Genomic DNA, 20,676 nt, shown 5'->3' with positions numbered 1-20,676 from the left:
CAATAATCATGATAAAATAAAACTATAGAGGCGTCCCAAGTATTTTTGCTCATCAGTGATCACGATCATATAAATGATTCCATTAATAAAAATACTCATTACATGTTCTACCAAAACCAGAAGGAGAAGGAACGCAGTACCATCCTGTATAGAGATCAATTTGGGATTTTGGGTGTGGCACTTTAAATGTAGGATGGCAAATCAGTTAAACAAATCAGTTATTATTAAACGAGCATGTCAGGAATGAAAGTTACAGCCCAAACCCAGACACCCCCCCCACCCGGGACCCTCAGGACCCCCGGGACCTCTCACCTCTGCCCCCGAGTAGCGCTCCGTGCAGGTCACCAGCTCCTCCAGGTTCACGTCGGGATGGACGGGCATCTTCCCAAACTGCAGGGTGAAGATGGCCCTCCGAGTGTCCGAGTCCGGCAGAGGAACGTACACGATCCGGTCCAAACGACCCGGCCTCATCAGAGCCTGAGAGGAACACAGAGGGGGGTAAGACGCCTGATTCACAGACTGTGGGTATACACAGAACAGCTTTCATTAATAGGGGAAGGTGTGTTACAAGGTTGTGGAGTGTTTCTGTGGGGATTTGTCACACACACACACACGCAAAGGGATCTTACATCACAGATCACACCCACGCTGTGGAACATCAACCACACAATGAAAACAACTCCAGGAAATAAAGAGGAAGTTATAACGCTACTCCCTGTCATCACACACACACACGGTGTTGATGAGCGGGGTGTGTATGAACACACACCTGGTCTGTGTGAGTGACCTACAGTGCAGCTGGTGGAGCTTGTAAACTTCAGCACCTGAAGCTATAAACATCTCCACCAGATCCACCGGATCTACACCAGCCCCGCGCTTCCTGTAATCAGTCCGTCCTCCAAAATAGAACAAACCCCTGACGTGTACGTGCTTCAGTCGGGCCTGGTGACTGTACTGAGGCTGCGGTGCGAGAAAGAAGCTCCTGCATGAAGTTCACCACACTCAGTACAGTTACCACGGTCACCACAGTTACCACACTCAGTACAGTTACCATGGTCACCACACTCAGTACAGTTACCACAGTCACCACGCTCAGAATGGTCACCACGATTACCACAGTCAGTACAGTCACCACAGTTACCACGCTCAGTCCAGTTACCACACTCAGTACAGTTACCACGGTCACTACACTCAGTACAGTTACCACGGTCACTACACTCAGTACAGTTACCATGGTCACCACACTCAGTACAGTTACCACGGTCACCACACTCAGTACAGTTACCACACTCAGTACAGTTACCACGGTCACTACACTCAGTACAGTTACCATGGTCACCACGTGCAGAATGGTCACCACGATTACCACAGTCAGTACAGTCACCACAGTTACCACGCTCAGTACAGTTACCACACTCAGTACAGTTACCACGGTCACTACACTCAGTACAGTTACCATGGTCACCACGTGCAGAACAGTTACTACGGTCACCACGCTCAGTACAGTCACCACAGTTACCACACCCAGTATGGTCACCACTGTTACCATGGTCAGACCACAGGGTTTTGTACTTTTGGAGTCAATGACAGTGTGGTGTGCATGATCACCACTGATTCTAGTGATAACAGTTGTACTACTGATACTTACTGTTACTGGTGATGATACTGATACTACAGATACTAGTAATACTAGTAATACTAGTGGGACTACTGACACTACTGGTACTAGTGCTATTAGTGATACTACTAGTTCTAGTGACATTACAGAAACTAGTGATAAAACTGATACTAGAGATACTAGAGATAAAACTGATACTAGAGATACTAGTGAGCAGGGTTCGTTGAGAGTTTGCCGTGTGCTGCAGAAGGAAACACACAGATCTGATTATAAATCTCAGACTGACAGGGATCAATTAGAAAACAGCTGCTTCAGCACGCCCAGCTCCCCTTCCTGTGAAACCTCGTAAATCACACACACACACACACACACACACACACACACACACACACACACGTACACACACACACACACGTACACACACACACACAGGTCTAGAAACTCTGCATTACACACACAGTACAGAACCCGTACAGAGACATGTACACATTCTCGACCAGGCTGGGCGTCAGATGTGGCATCGCTGACTGGCTCTCCTCGGGAACACTAGCTCCCCCATGCTTTACAGGAGGTACAGTGTTGTTGGGTGTAAAGGTTTCTTTCTCCTCCAAACATACAGTACATGAACAAAAATATTAGGACACCTGACCATGAGCTTGTCAGGCATCCTGCATTTATACTTTTATGATGGAGGTGCAGATTTGGGGGAGCGCTTTGACGTTAGGGTGTTTAGTGGTCGTTATTTGTTCAGTAAATCTTTGTTAAAATCGAGGCTCCTGTGAATCTGGATTTATTTATATTTTTACCTGCAGTTTGATTGAAGCGTGTGCGGTTTCTTGTGCGTTTGTAGCCACGGAAGGACCAGAACGTCCCCGCAGTCGCTGTGGCCGGCAGGTTAATGGGAGCTGAGCGGCGGTAACGGCGAGCGAGAACAGTCTGGTCTCTCGAGGTCTCGATGCGTTTCAACACGTCCCTCGGCACTTCCTTCCTGTTCCCAATTCAGCGCTAATACCCACCTGTCATCCCCTCCTTTCTTCCCTTTCTTCCTGTGTTCCCTCTCGGCTGGGTACGTGCTCATTACCTGAGCCGGGGAGGGGACGCGCACTCTTTCATTTAGGGGATTTACAGTCGAGCTGCACAAAGCACTACAAAGCCAGACGGGATTCGGGACGAGAGACAGCGGGACAGTGATGGAGGGAGGGAGAGTGAAAGCCAGAGGCCAAGTTTGATCTCACACTGCACACACGCAGCGGCCCAGAGTCCAGAGCACACGCTAACAGCACCAAAAGTATGTGGACACCACGTTTCATTGGTGCCTTCGGGTGTTTGGGCCACGCCCTTCGGCAAAGGTCCTTCCTATTGCACAAAACCGAGTCTGTGAAGATACGATTCGACCAGTTTAATGTACAGGTACAAACAGGGCCTTAAACTCAACCCTACTGATCACCTCTGGGATGAATTAGAATGTCAACTGTCAACAAGACCTTCTCAGTCAACAGTGCCTGACCTTAAAATACCCTTGTAAACACTTATAGGATGAATCGGAATGCCAACTGTCAACTAGACAACTACAACATTACCTGACCCTAAAAACGCACTTGTGAACATTAATGGGATGAATCGGAATGTCAGCTGTGGACCAGACCTTCTCAGTCAACAGTGCTTGAACCTTAAAATGGCCTTCTGAACACTTTTGGGACGAATCGGAATGCCGACTGTCAACTAGACCTTCTCATCCACAGTGCCTAAGTTAATTATACTCTTGTGAACACTTATGGGATGAATTGGAATGTCCACTGTGAACCAGCCTGTCTCAGTCAACACTGCCTGACTATAAATATCTAGATTTTGTGGGATGAATTGGAATGCCAACCGTGACTTAGCCCTTTTTATCCACCAAAAACAGGTGTGGTATGAACCTGAAGCTTCTGAGACACGGGCGGGACTGTCCACAGTCGAGCGAGCTTTACATTTACTGTTCATGCTCTGATCTCTGAGTGAAGCCTGCTGGACTGTGGACAGCACGTCAGACCTGATGTTTTTCTTTCTCTCAGGACAGATGTTCACTCAGCATGAGGGGAGGGTTTGGTTTTCTTTCCAGCCTTGACATGAGACCGCTGTTCCATGTGCTTATTTATAATGGGTGCAATCAAACCAGCCCTGTTTATACGGGCACAGAGAAGTCAGCGTGTGTGGAGACTGGAGGATGTGTGTGTCGCTTCCTGCTCTCCTGAACTCTACACACACCCACACTTACTAAATTACAGTGTTTTGTACCTGAGCAGACAGGTGTGAGTGTGTGTGTGTGTGTGTGTGTGTGTGTGTGTGCTCTCTCCACACAGTGATGCTGTAAACTGACCCGTCGAGCTAAAAGCCGGTCGCTCTGTTGCCGGGTGCCGGAGGACGGAGACACTTTCGGCTGCCATGACGACCTAGTGTCGGCCGGAGGGGCGGGATCTCGCCTGATACGGGCGGGGCCTGGTTTGTAAAGGTGGGCGGAGTCAGCAGGCAGCACTAATCCAGGTAAATGAGTGTTTACTGCTGATCTCTCTTCATCTTTCTCTGCTGTTGCTGAGATGATTTTACCCGAAACATCAAACACACACACACACACAAACACACACACACAGAGTCAAGTAACGGCATGTGTGTGTGTGTGTGTGTGTGTGTGTGTCTGGCACTGGCTGAATGTTTTGGTTTCATGCTACAGAGGAAGCGGATGTCTCTCTCCATGGATCTTTCAATGACTCATTTTCATCTCTCACCACGGTGTGTGTGTGTGTGTGTGTGTGTGTCAGAATGTGTGTGTGCATTCATGCATTTATTTGTGTGTGTATTTGTATGTGAGATCGTAAGTGTGTATATTTGAATGTAAGTGTACATGAATGTGAATATGTGAGTGTGTGTGTGTGTCTGTGTGTATAAGTGTGTTTATATACGTGTGAGTGTACGTATGTGAGTTTGTCGTATATATATATGAGAGTATATACATAAGTATGTGTACGTATGTGTGTGTATGTATGTGTATGAGCATATGTATGTACATTTATGTGTATCAGTGTGAGTGTGTATATGAATTTGTGTGTATATGAGTGTGTACGAGTGTATGAGTGTGTGTGTATTAGTGTGTATAAGTGTGTGAGTATATGTGTATGAGTGTGTATGTATGTTTTTGTGTGTGTGTGTGTGTGTATCAGTGTAAGTGTATGTATAGATAAGTGTGTATGAGTGTGTATACGAGTGTGTATGTACGTGAGTGTGTGTATGAGTGTGAGTGTGTGTATGTAAGAGTGTATATGTGTGTGTATATATGAATGTGTATGTATGAATGTTTGTGTATATGAGTGCGTAGTGTGTGAATGAGTGTGTGTATGTACAGTGTATCACAAAAGTGAGTACACCCCTCACATTTCTGCAAATATTTCATTATATCTTTTCATGGGACAACACTATAGACATGAAACTTGGATATAACTTAGAGTAGTCAGTGTACAACTTGTATAGCAGTGTAGATTTACTGTCTTCTGAAAATAACTCAACACACAGCCATTAATGTCTAAATAGCTGGCAACATAAGTGAGTACACCCCACAGTGAACATGTACAAATTGTGCCCAAATGTGTCGTTGTCCCTCCCTGGTGTCATGTGTCAAGGTCCCAGGTGTAAATGGGGAGCAGGGCTGTTACATTTGGTGTTTTGGGTACAATTCTCTCATACTGGCCACTGGATATTCAACATGGCACCTCATGGCAAAGAACTCTCTGAGGATGTGAGAAATAGAATTGTTGCTCTCCACAAAGATGGCCTGGGCTATAAGAAGATTGCTAACACCCTGAAACTGAGCTACAGCATGGTGGCCAAGGTCATACAGCGGTTTTCCAGGACAGGTTCCACTCGGAACAGGCTTCGCCAGGGTCGACCAAAGAAGTTGAGTCCACGTGTTCGGCGTCATATCCAGAGGTTGGCTTTAAAAAATAGACACATGAGTGCTGCCAGCATTGCTGCAGAGGTTGAAGATGTGGGAGGTCAGCCTGTCAGTGCTCAGACCATACGCCGCACACTGCATCAACTCGGTCTGCATGGTCGTCATCCCAGAAGGAAGCTGACGCACAAGAAAGCTCGCAAACAGTTTGCTGAAGACAAGCAGTCCAAGAACATGGATTACTGGAATGCCCTGTGGTCTGACGAGACCAAGATAAACTTGTTTGGCTCAGATGGTGTCCAGCATGTGTGGCGGCGCCCTGGTGAGAAGTACCAAGACAACTGTATCTTGCCTACAGTCAAGCATGGTGGTGGTAGCATCATGGTCTTGGGCTGCATGCGTGTTGCTGGCACTGGGGAGCTGCGGTTCATTGAGGGAAACATGAATTCCAACATGTGCTGTGACATTCTGAAACAGAGCATGATCCCCTCCCTTCGAAAACTGGGCCTCATGGCAGTTTTCCAACAGGATAACGACCCCAAACACAACCTCCAAGATGACAACTGCCTTGCTGAGGAAGCTGAAGGTAAAGGTGATGGACTAAACCCAATTGAGCACCTGTGGCGCATCCTCAAGTGGAAGGTGGAAGAGTTCAAGGTGTCTAACATCCACCAGCTCCGTGATGTCATCATGGAGGAGTGGAAGAGGATTCCAGTAGCAACCTGTGCAGCTCTGGTGAATTCCATGCCCAGGAGGGTTAAGGCAGTGCTGGATAATAATGGTGGTCACACAAAATATTGACACTTTGGGCACAATTTGGACATGTTCACTGTGGGGTGTACTCACTTATGTTGCAGCTATTTAGACATTAATGGCTGTGTGTTGAGTTATTTTCAGAAGACAGTAAATCTACACTGCTATACAAGCTGTACACTGACTACTCTAAGTTATATCCAAGTTTCATGTCTATAGTGTTGTCCCATGAAAAGATATAATGAAATATTTGCAGAAATGTGAGGGGTGTACTCACTTTTGTGATACACTGTATGTATGAGTGTGTGTGTATAATTGTGTGTGCATGAGTGTGTAAGCTACACCAACCATTCAGATGAACTCTGTGGGTATACAATTACTGACTGTAGCTCATCTGTTGCTCTGTACATTTTGCCACCCACCTGTACCCCATTTATTAACCTAAAAGACCCCCTACTGACCTGATAACGGGTGCTGGATCGTTCCCAGTACTGCACTGACATAGTAATGAAAAGACAGTGTGTGTGTGTGTGTGTGTGTGTGTGTGTGTGTATTAGGTGCAGCAGTGTTGTTGGGATGTTTCATTCACACTGTGTGTCCCTCTAGTATTCTGATCACATCACACTGTTGGCTTTATATTTTCAGTCGGGCCCCTGTTCTCCCCCCAGCAATGACACTGTGGTGTTCCAAAATCCCAACAACACTGCTGCACCTAATACACTCATACACACCAGAACAGCATGTTACCATGGCAACACCCCCCCCCCCCACACACACACACTCAGACACAGCCAATCAGTCTGTCTGTAAGTCAGACGTCTGAGTGGCCGATAGCACCGCTGGAGATTGGAACCCTGGATCTCTGCAGCAGTGGGTCAGCATGATTAACCATGCCGCCGCCCCAGCGCCCCCTGCTGGTTTCATCTCAGGTCATTCATTACTAACTTTACTGCCTTTTTCATTTATGTTGTTAATGCTTTTAGAAGTTCTCGTCACTCCGTCTCCGTCTGAGTGCTGATGCAGCACACTGGAGCTACACACACACTGGAGCTACACACACACACACACTCTCACACACACACACACACACTCTCACACACACACACTCACGCACACACACAGATGAAGAGTTATCAGTGTAAGAACAGATGATGAGAGAGACGATGATGATGGCGGTGCTGAGGGAGCATTGTTCAACTGCATCAGATAACACACACACACACACACACACACACACACACACACACACACACACACACACACACACAATGCTCAGTGACAACTGTTGGTCGTGCATCACAACACTTAAACTTCCTGTTAACCCTGCATACACACCGTGTGTGTGTGTGTGTGTGTGTTATATAGAAGCACCTGTGTGTCACTACTTTAGAACACACACAGCCACATGTTTACACGGGTCGATGGTTCAGAAGCCGAACTGTAAGAGGTACCAGATGAGGGAACACACACACACACACACACACACAGGTCTATAAATAGTCCTAAAACTGACCATTTGCCTAAATTGCCCCTCTGCACTAATCTGACCGCGTCCTCATAACAGTCCAGCTGAGTAAACACACACACACACACACACACACACACACACACACACACACACACACTGTGGGGTTACTGCTTCTTCAATATGCAATTAAATTATTTTAAAACTTCAGAGCGAGAGAGATTCTACAGCTGAGTCGTGAGATCAGCTCTACTGGGTCAAAAGTATGTGGACGCCACTCTTAAATACTGACCTCAGGTGTGTGTGTGTGTGTGTGTGTGTGTTTGAGTCTATTTATTCTTACACCCACTGCTAACAGGTTTGTAAAATCTATGACATCAAACAGGCAAAAAGGGCAGTGATAGCTTAGTGGTTAAGGTGCTGGACTAGTGATCAGAAGGTTGCTGGTTCAAGCCCCACCACCGCCAAGTTGCTACTGTTGGGCCCCTGAGCAAGGCCCTTAACCCTGAATTGCTCAAATCTTGTTCAGTCTTATCTGTAAGTCGCTTTGGATAAAAGCATCCGCTAAATGTAAATAAATCAGGCTTCTAACATCCTGAGAACAGTTTGGGGAAGGCCTTGACTGTGCCACATAGACACAGCAAGTGCACCTTTATACAAATTAAACATCAATGAGAGTTTATTTACATGTAAAAGGAACTCTGTTGGTTGCTCCGCGTTGATTAGTCCGCCATGTTTGTAGTATTTTGTGAGAAACGTCGTGCCGCACTGAATGCTGGGATTGATCTTCAGCGCTGAGGAGGCGTCGGACGCTCCCTCGTCATTCAGTCCGATCATCACTCAGAATTAAGAACCTCAGTAGGAGCATTTTAAGGGAGCTAAGGATTTAGAATTTAGACACACCCTTTTCTCTGGAGTGTAGGATGATGGGAAATGTGTCTCTGTAGAGAGAGATATTAATAGTGAACGGATTTTTCGGTGCCCTCACAGCTGTGGGACAGACGTTCGCGAGCCGGAGATACAGATGTGCGAGGTCAGACAATGACGGGAAGACGGAGATTAACGAGGCAGCAGGAAGACACCTGGACGCCACGCTGCCCGATGCCACGTCGCCATGAGGAGAGAGCGGAGAGATCCGGAGAGCAGAAACCAGAGCCGGGAACCACCGGAGAGACACGCCCATCCTCACCAGAGCCGCACAGGAACTCTCCACATCAGGAACCGAAGCATGAGGCGCAGCTCAGGCCGTCTCTAGGGGGCGCTAGAGCACAATTACATTCCTATCGTACCTGACTCGGATAGACTGGGATATGGCGAACATTTTTTCAAGCAGGTACACTAGCGCCCCCTTCATCCATTCCTTAATGATGCGCTGCACATTTTCAATAGGAGACAGATCTGGACTGCAGGCGAGCCGGTCAAGCACATGCACTCTCTGTCTACAAAGCCACGCCATGATCCTGGAAGAAACCACTCCCATGAGTGTTTGTCAAGGATTGATGGATATAGGGAGAGCAGGAGGGGATGTAAATAATGTAAATTTGCTGTACATCACCACCATCAAAGCACAATTTGAGGAAAGATCTGGAAGGACAAGTGTTCCATACGTCCAGTACGGTTCCGGATCTCAGCCCAGAAGGTTTAATTCCTTCAGTACGGTACCTAAGGCTGTGGAACTGATCTGAGGAAGCTCTGAGGACGTTCTGGTGGACGGCGGTGATCCAGAACCTGACCGAGATCCTTGAGCTCGTTTTCCTCTGGTCTCCGTCCTGACAGAAGATAGACAGAGGAACCGTGGAGGATCCAGAGAACCAGGAGGTGCAGCTGCTCCACATACGGAGGAAAGAAGTGGAACGGAAAGTTGGACGCCTACCAGACTGGAGATGATGGATGGTGTGTGTTACTGACCTCTCCTCCAGTACTGAGTGTGTGTGTGTGTGTGTGTGTGTGTGTGTGTGTGTAGGAAGGACTGGTGTGTATCAGGGACCGAGGACTCGGCGGACTTGGCAGCGGAACGCGGAGCCGGAATGAAATTACAGCTGTTTATCACAGAGGAAGAAACAGTGAGGAGAAGAACATGATAAATAGCACAGATACACCAGCACAGCCGAAAGTATGTGGACGCCCCTCTAACACACGCGTGTGTGAACAGTACAGACACATCAGCAGCAGAGTAGCTCAGTGATTCACATTCTCATCACATTTCTGCCCCGCCCGAGCTTCTCAATCACCTTCTAGAAACAACAACAGCTCAGCCTGAGTCTCACTGTTATTATTATTCAGGACACAGCAGGACGAGTTTAATTCTACTTTATATTCAGCTCCAGTATTAATATATTTATTATTATTATTATTTATTATTAAAACCAGGTCTGTTAAATAAAGATCCGGGGAGAGAAGTGACACAAGCTCGTCTAATATTATCGATCCAACCCAACCTTCCTACTGCTCTACCGGCTAAACAGAAGTGAATCCCTGTAGTCATGTTCCAGAATCCAGCAGCAAAGAAGCAACAAATCAGAGTTCTAAGAGCATGAAGGTGAAGAAGTCGAGGCTGCTGATGGTTTATATTTATTGTACATATTTTATATCAGTTTTTTAATGTTGATCTGTAATAATAGATGTCCCTCTTAGCTCCGGATTTGTTGGTAATTTGTAACGGCGCGAGTCGAGAGCAGAAACTCCGGCGGCTCACACTGAGTTCATTGAGCCGGAGCCGCCGGGGCCGCCGGGGCAGGAAGTCCTTCATCAGCTGGCTGGAGACGCCGGGGCCGGTGTGAGCGCTAACCTGCCATCAGTCTGTGGTGGGACTAAAACACATGTTGTGTGTGTTATGGTTGGGCTGAGAGACGGATGTGGATTTGATCCTCAATCAGGGGCGGCTAAAATTAGAGGAGCTTTCCGGAAAGCAGGATAATTCCTCCTCCTCCTCCTCCTCCTCCGAGGGGAAGAAACCAAAGGAACAGAAACGCAGCCGGACAGGAAACGAGGAGCTTCACTTTACACCCGCAGAGATTTAAATAAACACGGACGTTCCTGCAGGAGAGACTCAAACTCATCTACATCATCATCATCTCATCTAGAAACAACAACAGCTCAGCCTGAGTCTCACTGTTATTATTATTTTAAACACAGGATGAGTTTAATTCTAGTTTTTATTTATATCCAGTATGAATAGATTTATTATTAATAACAGATTTATTACTACTAGTGATATTAAAGTGAGTTTTGTTATTATTAAAAATATTATTATTATTTATTGTCTTAATAACAAATCCATAATCACTTTATATCCAGTATAAATTATTTTATTACAACTATATTTCTAATATTTATTCTTATGATTATCATTTTTATTACTCATAATTTATTTATTATTACTTATTTTATTTTATTATAATTAATATTTTGTATATTTTTATATTATTATAATATTAAATAATATTTTATAACATAATATTAATATGACATAATAAAAAATTCCATTACATTATTACTATATATTATTTAACTATAATATTTGTGATGATTTATTATTATATATTTATTTACATTTATTATGTATTTACTAATTTATTTTAATATTTTAATATTATTTTATCATATCATTATTATTGTTTTTATTATTTATAATGCAATTATTATTTTAATTATCATTTTTTATTGTATTATAATACATATTTTGTATATGTTTTATACTATTATATTATTACACAATGTTTATTGTTTAACTATGATATTATTTTTTATTTATTATTATATTATTATTTACATATATTATTTATTTACTAATTTAATTTAATCATTATTTTATTATTATTATTATTTATACTGGATATATAGTCTGATTATGAATTTGTTAATAAAATAATATTATTTCTTTAGATAAAAAAATTATTTTTATAATCAAAGTTCAAGCTGCGCCTAATTTAGTAATTTCCAAAGCCCCAATCTCCCAAAGTCAGTGGATTCTCACAGTGTCACATCGTTCTCTGTGTTCCTCAACCACATGTGTAGTACCTGGACCGTCCAGCAGGAGTCACTGTTGCTGCAGCACCAAGGACAAAGCGTATCCGCACCTCCCTCCCTCCCTCAAACCAGCACAAACGTGTCTGTTGAGCGCCTGGGTCGAGCCGAAAGCAAACGTGCTAGCCTGCGGTGCTTCTCAGCCAGCAGGGGTCGCCAGAGCACAATAGGGAACTGAATATATCCAACTGAACTGCACGTGGCAATACTAATGCTGCCACCTGCTGGTTTGGACGTTTCCACCACCGCTGATGCTTCATCCCCATAGGTCGCGGTTTTATTGGGTTCATCGGTGTCTGGTCAGAGTCGGAGCGTGAGACAGGACCCGAAAGCGTAAGAGTCGACAGGAGGTTTTAATCGTGGTTTTAATAAGAAATAAAAACCGTGAGATTTTTCTCAGATTCTTGACAGTCGTGAGTCTTTTGTTCTGCGCTCTCGCTAATCCTGCAGATTTGGCCCTGCACCAGTTCTCCCTGGGCTAAATGAAGCTCAGGTCTAAACTGAAGAGGATCTTCAGTGATGAATCAGCGCCGGCAGGTTTAGTTTAGACCAAATGTAATCCAGGTTAAAAACCAACTTAAAAATTCAGGCCCTGAAGTTACAGCAAAATAAACTGAAGCTAATCTGGCTAAACCACATCACCTTCTGATTCTGTTAACCGCGGCACTGAGACAAAAACATGCAACGGAAAGAATTCTGAAACCACGACCAATCAGATTCTTTAACCCATCAGCACCGCCTGCCATGAGGACGACACTCGGTGTGATTTAGGACGCAGCCAGTGAACTACATGTATACATTCATCATCGTTCAGTGTCGCGACGGTGCAGTAGGTAGCACAGATAACAAGCCGTCATGCACCGCTCCCCAAACACAGGGTGTTCATGGGAACCTCCAACATGATCAGTCATGCTGGAACAGGAGAGGACCTTCCCTAAACTGCTGCTGCAAGGTTTGAAGCATATAATTTATTTTATATAATTGATGTATTACACCTGTTAGTAATTGATGTGGCTGAAACACATGAATTCAGTCATTAGAAGGGGCGTCCCAATACTTTTGATCATATACTGTAGATTTGCAGTTTTAATAAAATTATTTTTTAATTTTTGTAATAATTTATGTTTTTCTCCTTTATAAAAAAGCATTTTTGTAAATTTTTGGTGGAATGTTTTATAGCTTTAACTGAATAATAATAATAATATTAATAATAATAATAATAATAGTAAATAATGTTAACAACAATAATAATAAAAATAATAACAACAATAATATTATTAATAATAAAAATAAGAACAACAACAATAATAATAAAAATATTAAAAATAATAATAATATTAATAGTAATATAATAATAATAATAAGCATTTTATTTTTGTTATAATTTATTTTTTGTAGTTGTTTATGATTATACAGATTTAAATTTTTTATTACAATTAATGTTTTATTTTTTGTTTTGTTTATAATAATTTGTGTTTTTAAAAGTGTTTTTTGATGTAAATATATTTAATAATAATTGGGTTTTATTTAATAATTAATTTTTTATAGTTTTTATTTTGTTCCACTCTGGCAGTAAAAATCCTAACTGGTGATTATGAAGCCGACTGGTGTTCAGTAGCAGCGTTTTATTTCAGCCTCACTGACCTTGTGTGGGTCGTCAGACATGCTGCTTTAATGTGTGTGTGTGTGTGTGTGTGTGTGTGTGTGTGTGTGTGTATCGTGAGACTTCCTGTCGCCCACAACTCAGCAGTAAACACTGTTCCACACAGGGGTCGTCACTAAGCTGTGCTCAGCAACGGAGGCACACACACACACACACACACACACACACACACACACACACACACAGCAGTACCCGGTCATCAAATGTCGCCAGGAGTAACCGGAGGTGAGAGACAGAGCTGGAACAATGGAGCCGAAATTCATGAACACTGAACCAGCGCAGAAATCAGCGTAACGTTTACAGTCACGTCTCCAGTTATACATTCATTATTTTTTCTTTCGTTCAGCCGTGTGTTACAACAGTGTGGTTTCACAGTAAAACAGTACAGGTGCTACACTGGCCCGCCTGCAGTCCAGACTCTAAATGATATTAAAAACATGCAGAACATTACGAAGCGCGACAGCAGAGAGCCGGACTGTTGATCAGCTCAAGTGAAGAAAAGGAACTGCAGGAGGAAACCGGGGCACCTGGAGGGAGAACATGCAAACTTAACACAGTAAGGACCCTGGATTTTTCAGGAGGGGGTGAATACTTTTTTACAACGCTGTGGAGAGAGAGAGAGAGAGAGAGAGAGAGAGAGAGAGAGAGAGACAGAGAGAGAGACAGAGAGAGAGACAGAAGCCAAAAAGAATAAGGACGACACCAAGAGCGAGATACAGAGAGCAAAAGAGATGAAACTGCCACACTTCCCTGAGGTGATGTATTTAACAGTGTGTGTGTGAGTGTGTGTGAGTGTGCGTGTGTGCGTGTGTGAGTGTGTGTGTGTGTGTGCATGTGTGTGAGTGTGTGTGTGTGTGTGAGGGATGAAAGCAGAGATGAGAGATCAGGCCTGGAGGAAAACAACTCTGAACTATTTCCAACTCCGCTTCAGGAAAAGACCCCCTGACCCCCGAATACTGGTACATGAGAATCACCCCGCAGCACCAGTGTGTGTGTGTGTGTGTGTGTGTGTGTGTGTGTGTGTGTGTGTGTGTGTGTGCGACAGAACCCCTGGGACTCTAAACCATATTTCCGGGCTGATCTGGGGTCTAATTTGCCCCCCTACCTCCCGAATCAGAGGAGAAATGGATTTGGGTCTCGACTCGCTTCTGCTGCTCAGTACTGACCCGGGGGGGGGGCACAAATTCCCACAGACATACTTTATATGTTATATGTCTTTATATGTTTGCTTTGCAGCTACAACAGCCTCCGCTCTTCTGAGAAGGCAAAGCTTTTGGAGTGTGCCAGTGGGACTGGTGAGCCCTGTTCGGTGGGGTGGGGTGGAGGTCGGGGTTCTGCGCCGGCCCGTGGAATTCCTCCTCCCAAACTTATCTTGGTTAAATAAACCTTGCAAAAAAAGGGCCTTCCCCAAACTGTTTAACCTGTATGAACGCGCACACATACACACTACATGACTAAAAGTATGTGGACACCTCTTTTTAAAACTTTTAAAAGCAGCTGTGACAGTCTGCACTCTTCTGGAAAGGCTTTCCACCGGATGCTGGAGTGTATGTGTGGGAATTTGCGCCTGTTCCAACATCCCATTTCATCCTAGAGATTTACTTACGGCAAAAAACAAACTCCTCAGGCCTCGTGTTTCTAGACCTTCTGTCGTACACAAGAACAGGAAAGGGCCTTCCCTAAACTGATGCACGCCAAATGACCAAGCAACATGTGGTTTTATTTATATTATTATAGAAAAGGCGTCCACATACTTTTTGCTCATAATCCACCAGCCGGTAGGTGGATTTGCCAGAGTGTGTACAGATAAACGTGCTGTGTTTATTTGGAGAGTATTATTATTATTATTGGATGTATTATTTACAGACTGGAAGCTGAAACCACGGTAACGTGACACGCCCAGGTTTTCTCCGGGTGTGGGGGTGGGAGGGGGGTACAGAGGGGCGCTACAGGGCAGAAATGGAACTCCTCTTGGCAGGAGCTGCACCATCCGTTTGGGTTCCTGCTACAATGGGCGTGTGAAAGCCAGGCTGAGATGACGGGGCAGATTAGGGCGCGCGGTGGGATTCGGTTACGCCGCAGAAAGGACGCCGTTTGTTCCCGGTTGGCTCGGCGATGAGGAAATGTGGCACCGTTACTGAACCTCCTCGGCCCTGTCCAAATCCTCAACCTTACCCATAATCCACCTGTAACATGGTGTCAGGGGAAGAGGGGGGGGGGGGTCTGGGGTAGTTCCCAGAGCTCAGGGGTAAACAATAGGGGTATTATTTAGGATAACTGCCCCTCCCATGAGCCCCTGCTGCAGGTACAGAACCATGAGCTGCTCATCTGTAGTGTGTGTGTGTATGTGTGTGTGTGTGTGTGTGTGTGTGTGTGTATGTGTGTGTGTGTGTGTGTGTGTGTATGTGTGTGTGTATGTGTGTGTATGTGTGTGTGTGTGTGTATGTGTGTGTGTGTGTGTATGTGTGTGTGTGTGTGTGTGTGTGTATGTGTGTGTGTGTGTGTGTGTGTGTGTGTGTTGTAAACATTCAGTCACAGTGACAGAAGAGCAGCAGAAATCAGGAAGTGTTCGGTACACGTGGACGTGAACGCTGGAGTTAAAGTGTGTGGAAACGTTTGGAACACAGCGGACTAGTGTGTGTGTGTGTGTGTGTGTGTGTGTGTGTGTGTGTGTGAGAGAGTGTGTGTGAGTGTGTGTGAGAGTGTGTGTGAGAGTGTGTGTGAGAGTGTGTGCAGAGATTTCCTGAGTTCCATTCCAAAGGCCCGGTGGTCTGGCCAGGAGGCAAGACGCTACACGCTGCCAGATATCAGCTCACAAAAGCCCTTCATTTCCTGCTCCCTCACTCTCTCTCTCTCTCTCTCTCTCTCTCTCTTTCTCCCTCACTCTCTCTCTCTTTCTCCCTCACTCTCTCTCCCTCACTCACTCTCTCTCTTTCTCCCTCACTCGCTCACTCTCTCTCCCTCACTCACTCTCTCCCTCTCTCGCCCCGGCACTGAGCCTGGTGCCGGTAGTGTCGAGTGTGTGTGTGTGTGTGTGTTGGCTAATCTTTTGTACCATCTAATGCCGCTCGGGCCATTTTTCAACGACTGAAAAGGAGGCGGAGAGAGGAGAGGAGAGAGGAGAGAGGAGAGAGGAGAGGAGAGAGGAGAGAGGAGAGGAGAGAGGAGAGGAGAGAGGAGAGGAGAGAGGAGAGAGGAGAGGAGAGAGGAGAGGAGAGAGGAGAGTACCAGTGTACCTTTAGTACCAGGAAACTGGAGCTGTGCACCTGATTGGTACCAAAGGACAAAGTTCCAGCACCAAAACCTTCAGTTCCTGAATCAAAACCATCAACTATCATCTGAACGGAGAAAATGGACACAACAGGGACAGAGCAGAACTGAGAACTGGTCGTCTGCTCCGAGGGCCTGTGACATCCAAGTTTTCGAAAAAAGAGGACCCTGCCCGCCCCCAGTGTGGAACCAAACGTGGGGCGAAAAGTGGCATGACACCAGCTGGGTTCCTCTGTGAACTCTGTGTGCTGGGATCGTACGCCAGCAGAAAAACTGGACCGAATCAAGACCGGCATCACGGCAGGGTGCCAACAGAGGAGCCGGCAAATCTGTGAGAGACGAACCGTGATAAATAGAGACACCTCCACCTGGAGCGGATTAAAAAGGAACCAACACATCAATCATCTGTGCCTCCAGGCTCCCTCTGCTGGCCATAAATGATTACACAGACGGGCATGATTCTATAACAGTGACCGCTGACTGTAAAAGAGAAGCAACAGTATAAACAAACAAGCTGCTTCTAAACGAACCAATTTTAATAAGAAGCAGAATGAATATTACACAAAGTACAGCTCGTCTGTACAGGAACCGAAAGAGCTTAGGCTTACTGGGAGCTCTGGCGCACACACACACACACACACACACACACACACACACACACAGCAGAAGCTGGTTATTACTGCTCTGTGTTGTTTTGGGTTCTAACTTCCTCCTTCCTTCCTCCACAAGTCCTCATTCTAAACATCATCAATCATCGATCTAACGTTGTGATCCCTCACGCCGCCGCCGCCGGTCCCGTACAGAACACCACGAACGTTTCTGTTCTGCGTAAATAACCTGATTCCTGAGGTCGGTGGAGAGATCTGGACACACACACACACACGCCGGCGCGGTCGGCTCACATCGTGTGGTTTTCCTTTTTTTTTTCCTGGATGAATTTTAGATCTTGAGCTTCTGGACTGAGATTCTGACAGCTGGAACAGCTGGATCGGAAAGGTCAGCGGTGAAAAATGTGCAGCCGTGCGCTGATAAACGATCATACAGTAACATCCAGCGGTACCTCGTACCTCCACGTGTCCTAAACTCAAAATCTTCAAACCCGACACGAGCGGTAAAACCTCACCAGCGTGTGAATCTGATCTGAACCTGCGTCAGTGTGGAATAAGCGTCAGATCCAGGGTTACAGCTCCACATGTATCTGTGTTTATCTGGATTCTGCTCCCTGTTTCACTTTTAAACTTGTGTTACAGCTCCAGCTTCTGAGAAATGGTGAGAATCAGAATCAGCTTCTCCCAGAGTCTAAAACGCTTCTGGTTGAAAATAAAGCTTAACGTGGTTTAATGTAGTAAAAGAAGGAGACAGGAGCACTAAACTTCTCTTCATTATTACTGCTCATAAGTTCCTCCACTAAACACATTCCTCACTCGCTGTTTTACTACAGTAAGTCACGCTGAGTTTTGTGCACCGCCGTCACACTTCATAGGAAGTAACGGCACAGCGGCGCAGAAGCGGTTTTGTCACTTCTCATGTGAATGCGCCGGTGCTGAAGGGAATACGGTATTCCAACATCGAGCATCTCCAGCATTAAGAAGCGTCAGGAAACAATAAAGAAGTAAAACTAAAGTGCAGCTTTTATTGTATTTTTATTGATGTGTAACTGTTAGTAATTGTATTTCAGTGTGTTTATATTATATTTGTGTTATTTTCAGTGTTTAAGTGTCAAAAACAACCTCATTATTTTACATGAGACTAAAATATCTGCAGCTCCACGGGACCATGGATGCATTAACAGGTTTCACAAACATCCTTATGGGAAAAAATACCTTGAAACTCAACGTCTTTAAAACTCACCACCACTCCCAGAACCGACTGACGTCCAGTTTTAAGGTACCAGTGTATAACACACCGCCGTACTGGTGGGGAAATAAGGCGTCCGTGGGATCTCACGGCATGTTCGATTCTTCCGAGCGGCTCTGCTGGGTTTTTATCGTGTTTTGTCTACAAACCGAAACACGACACGCTCCAGGCCGAAGTGTTCCGGACCAGAGAGCCGCTGACGTCCACAGAGTTCTGATTGTATCCACAGTTTAGGTGGATTTACTGCACATGCACGACTCACAGGGCGTAAAGCCTGCTCGACTGTGGACATCTTCTTTTTAGCGGTTCTGATCGTACAGATGAATTACCCTGCCATTGTTTCTTTCCTTTAAAACCTGGTCTGTTTAAATGGGTGCTGGCAAACTAGCCCTATTTATACGGGCACAGAGAAGTCACCAGCTGTAATTGATTATTATCAGTAATGAGAAACGATGAGGCTGTGATACAAACGTAAATGATGCTGGAGAACGTTCTACACCGCTGTCCAGTTCCCCAGCTGTATCTAGTCTACTGCTGCAGGAGCGCAGGGACCCTGACTGAGCAGCGCCGTACCCAACACACGCCCCCTCCCACGTGTGTATAGTAAAACCACTTCTCTTCACCTGCACGACGTGGGTTTACACAGGTTTAAGGGATCGGAGTCTCGCACCGCTCTCCAGCACCTCCACCAGAGGCCGCTATTTTTGCAGCAGTATTAAGGAATCCGTTCTGCCCTCCCTCCCTCAGACACACCCTCAGACAGTAATGCATTTTAGACAGTCGGCGTCTCTGGATTTTTGACCCCCTCACCCCTTTATAGTATTAAGATGTGACCGCAAATCCACAGACTGCAGCAAACTCAATCGAAATGAACTTAACAGTAAAAATTTCACGGATAGCTAACGCAGAACCCTGAGCGTACGCTCCGAACGCTTCACGGTCGCGATCTGAAACCCTCCCGAGTCTCTCCTGTCACTGTCAAACTCAGGAGGTCGTCAGGAGTCGTTTTACTTTACCGGCTCGCTCGTTCCTCTTATCGTTTTTCCATCTGAGGCACGAGAGGTCGTGTGTGTGTGTGTGTGTGTGTGTGTGTGTGTGTGTGTGTGTGTGTGTGTGAGTGTAATGGCATGTGTGTGTAATCGCGTGTGGAACATTTGGAATCGCTGTGGGGACGCCACCGTGGTCATTTGTAGATATAAACGCAGTCCGATTAGAAAGGGAACAATTATTCAGGTTCAGATTAAAGCAGCACACACACACTCTCACCCACACACACACACACACACACACACACACACGGAAACGAGACACAAAAGATTAAAACCTCAGATTAAACAGGCACAAAAAAGGAGGTAAATCCTTTAACTGCTGCCACACACACGAGGGGAAACAACAAAAGAAAAAGGGACGAGGTGGAAATGTAGGAGACAAGCTGCAAAACACACACACACACTCACACACACTCACACACACACAGTCACACACAGTCACACACACACACACTCACTCACACTCAACATATAATAACCACGACACAAAGGTGGAAATGAAACCTAAACAACATTTTAAAGCAGTCTGAACTTTCTACTGTATAAGAACCACAGCGCCGCCCTGCTGTTAGACTGAATGAACTACACATCTCAGCCGTTTAATGTGCTCATGCGGTATCACCGAGTTTGAATCCTAGGACGTGCTATCGACCAGACCAGGCGTCCAAACAAACACAACTGGTCGTGCCTGAGGGAGGGAGGTCAACCGGGCTTCATTGATACGCTACAACAGCGACCTCTGCTGTCTGCTCACGGTGTCTGTGCTCCTCTAAGAAGCTTCTCACAAGACCTTGAAGTGTGTCTGTGTGTGGGAATTTGTGCCCGTTCTGCATTTGTATGGCTGGGTGTGGATTGATTTCACAGTTGATGTTCCGATTCATCCCAGAGCTGTTGAGCATCCCAGGGTTGAGCTCAGGGCTCTGTGCAGGACACTGGACCTTTACTTACTTCATCTTTATAGTGCTTCATCATGCTGGAACAGGAAAGGACCTTCCCCAAACTGTTTCTGCACAGTGATTATGATTGTTTATTACACCTGTTAGTGACTGTTGT

At 45.4% G+C, this 20,676-nt stretch overlaps 1 protein-coding gene across 2 annotated transcripts in view; it reads right to left on the bottom strand.

Moving 5' to 3' along the window:
- The window catches only part of afg2a (AFG2 AAA ATPase homolog A), a 42,654-nt gene that overhangs the window by 4,547 nt on the left and 17,431 nt on the right, over nucleotides 1-20,676 (bottom strand). For both annotated transcript variants that reach the window (XM_063018634.1, XM_063018635.1), the window contains exon 15: nucleotides 313-477. In XM_063018634.1, the coding sequence (XP_062874704.1) occupies nucleotides 313-477 (165 nt within the window). The remainder of the gene's footprint in view (nucleotides 1-312; nucleotides 478-20,676) is intronic.

Source organism: Trichomycterus rosablanca, chromosome 22 (genome assembly GCF_030014385.1).
Source record: "Trichomycterus rosablanca isolate fTriRos1 chromosome 22, fTriRos1.hap1, whole genome shotgun sequence".
NCBI classification, from domain to species: Eukaryota; Metazoa; Chordata; class Actinopteri; order Siluriformes; family Trichomycteridae; genus Trichomycterus; species Trichomycterus rosablanca.
The sequence above is the reverse complement of the archived record's forward strand: the minus strand, read 5'-3'. Positions and strand labels throughout refer to the sequence as shown.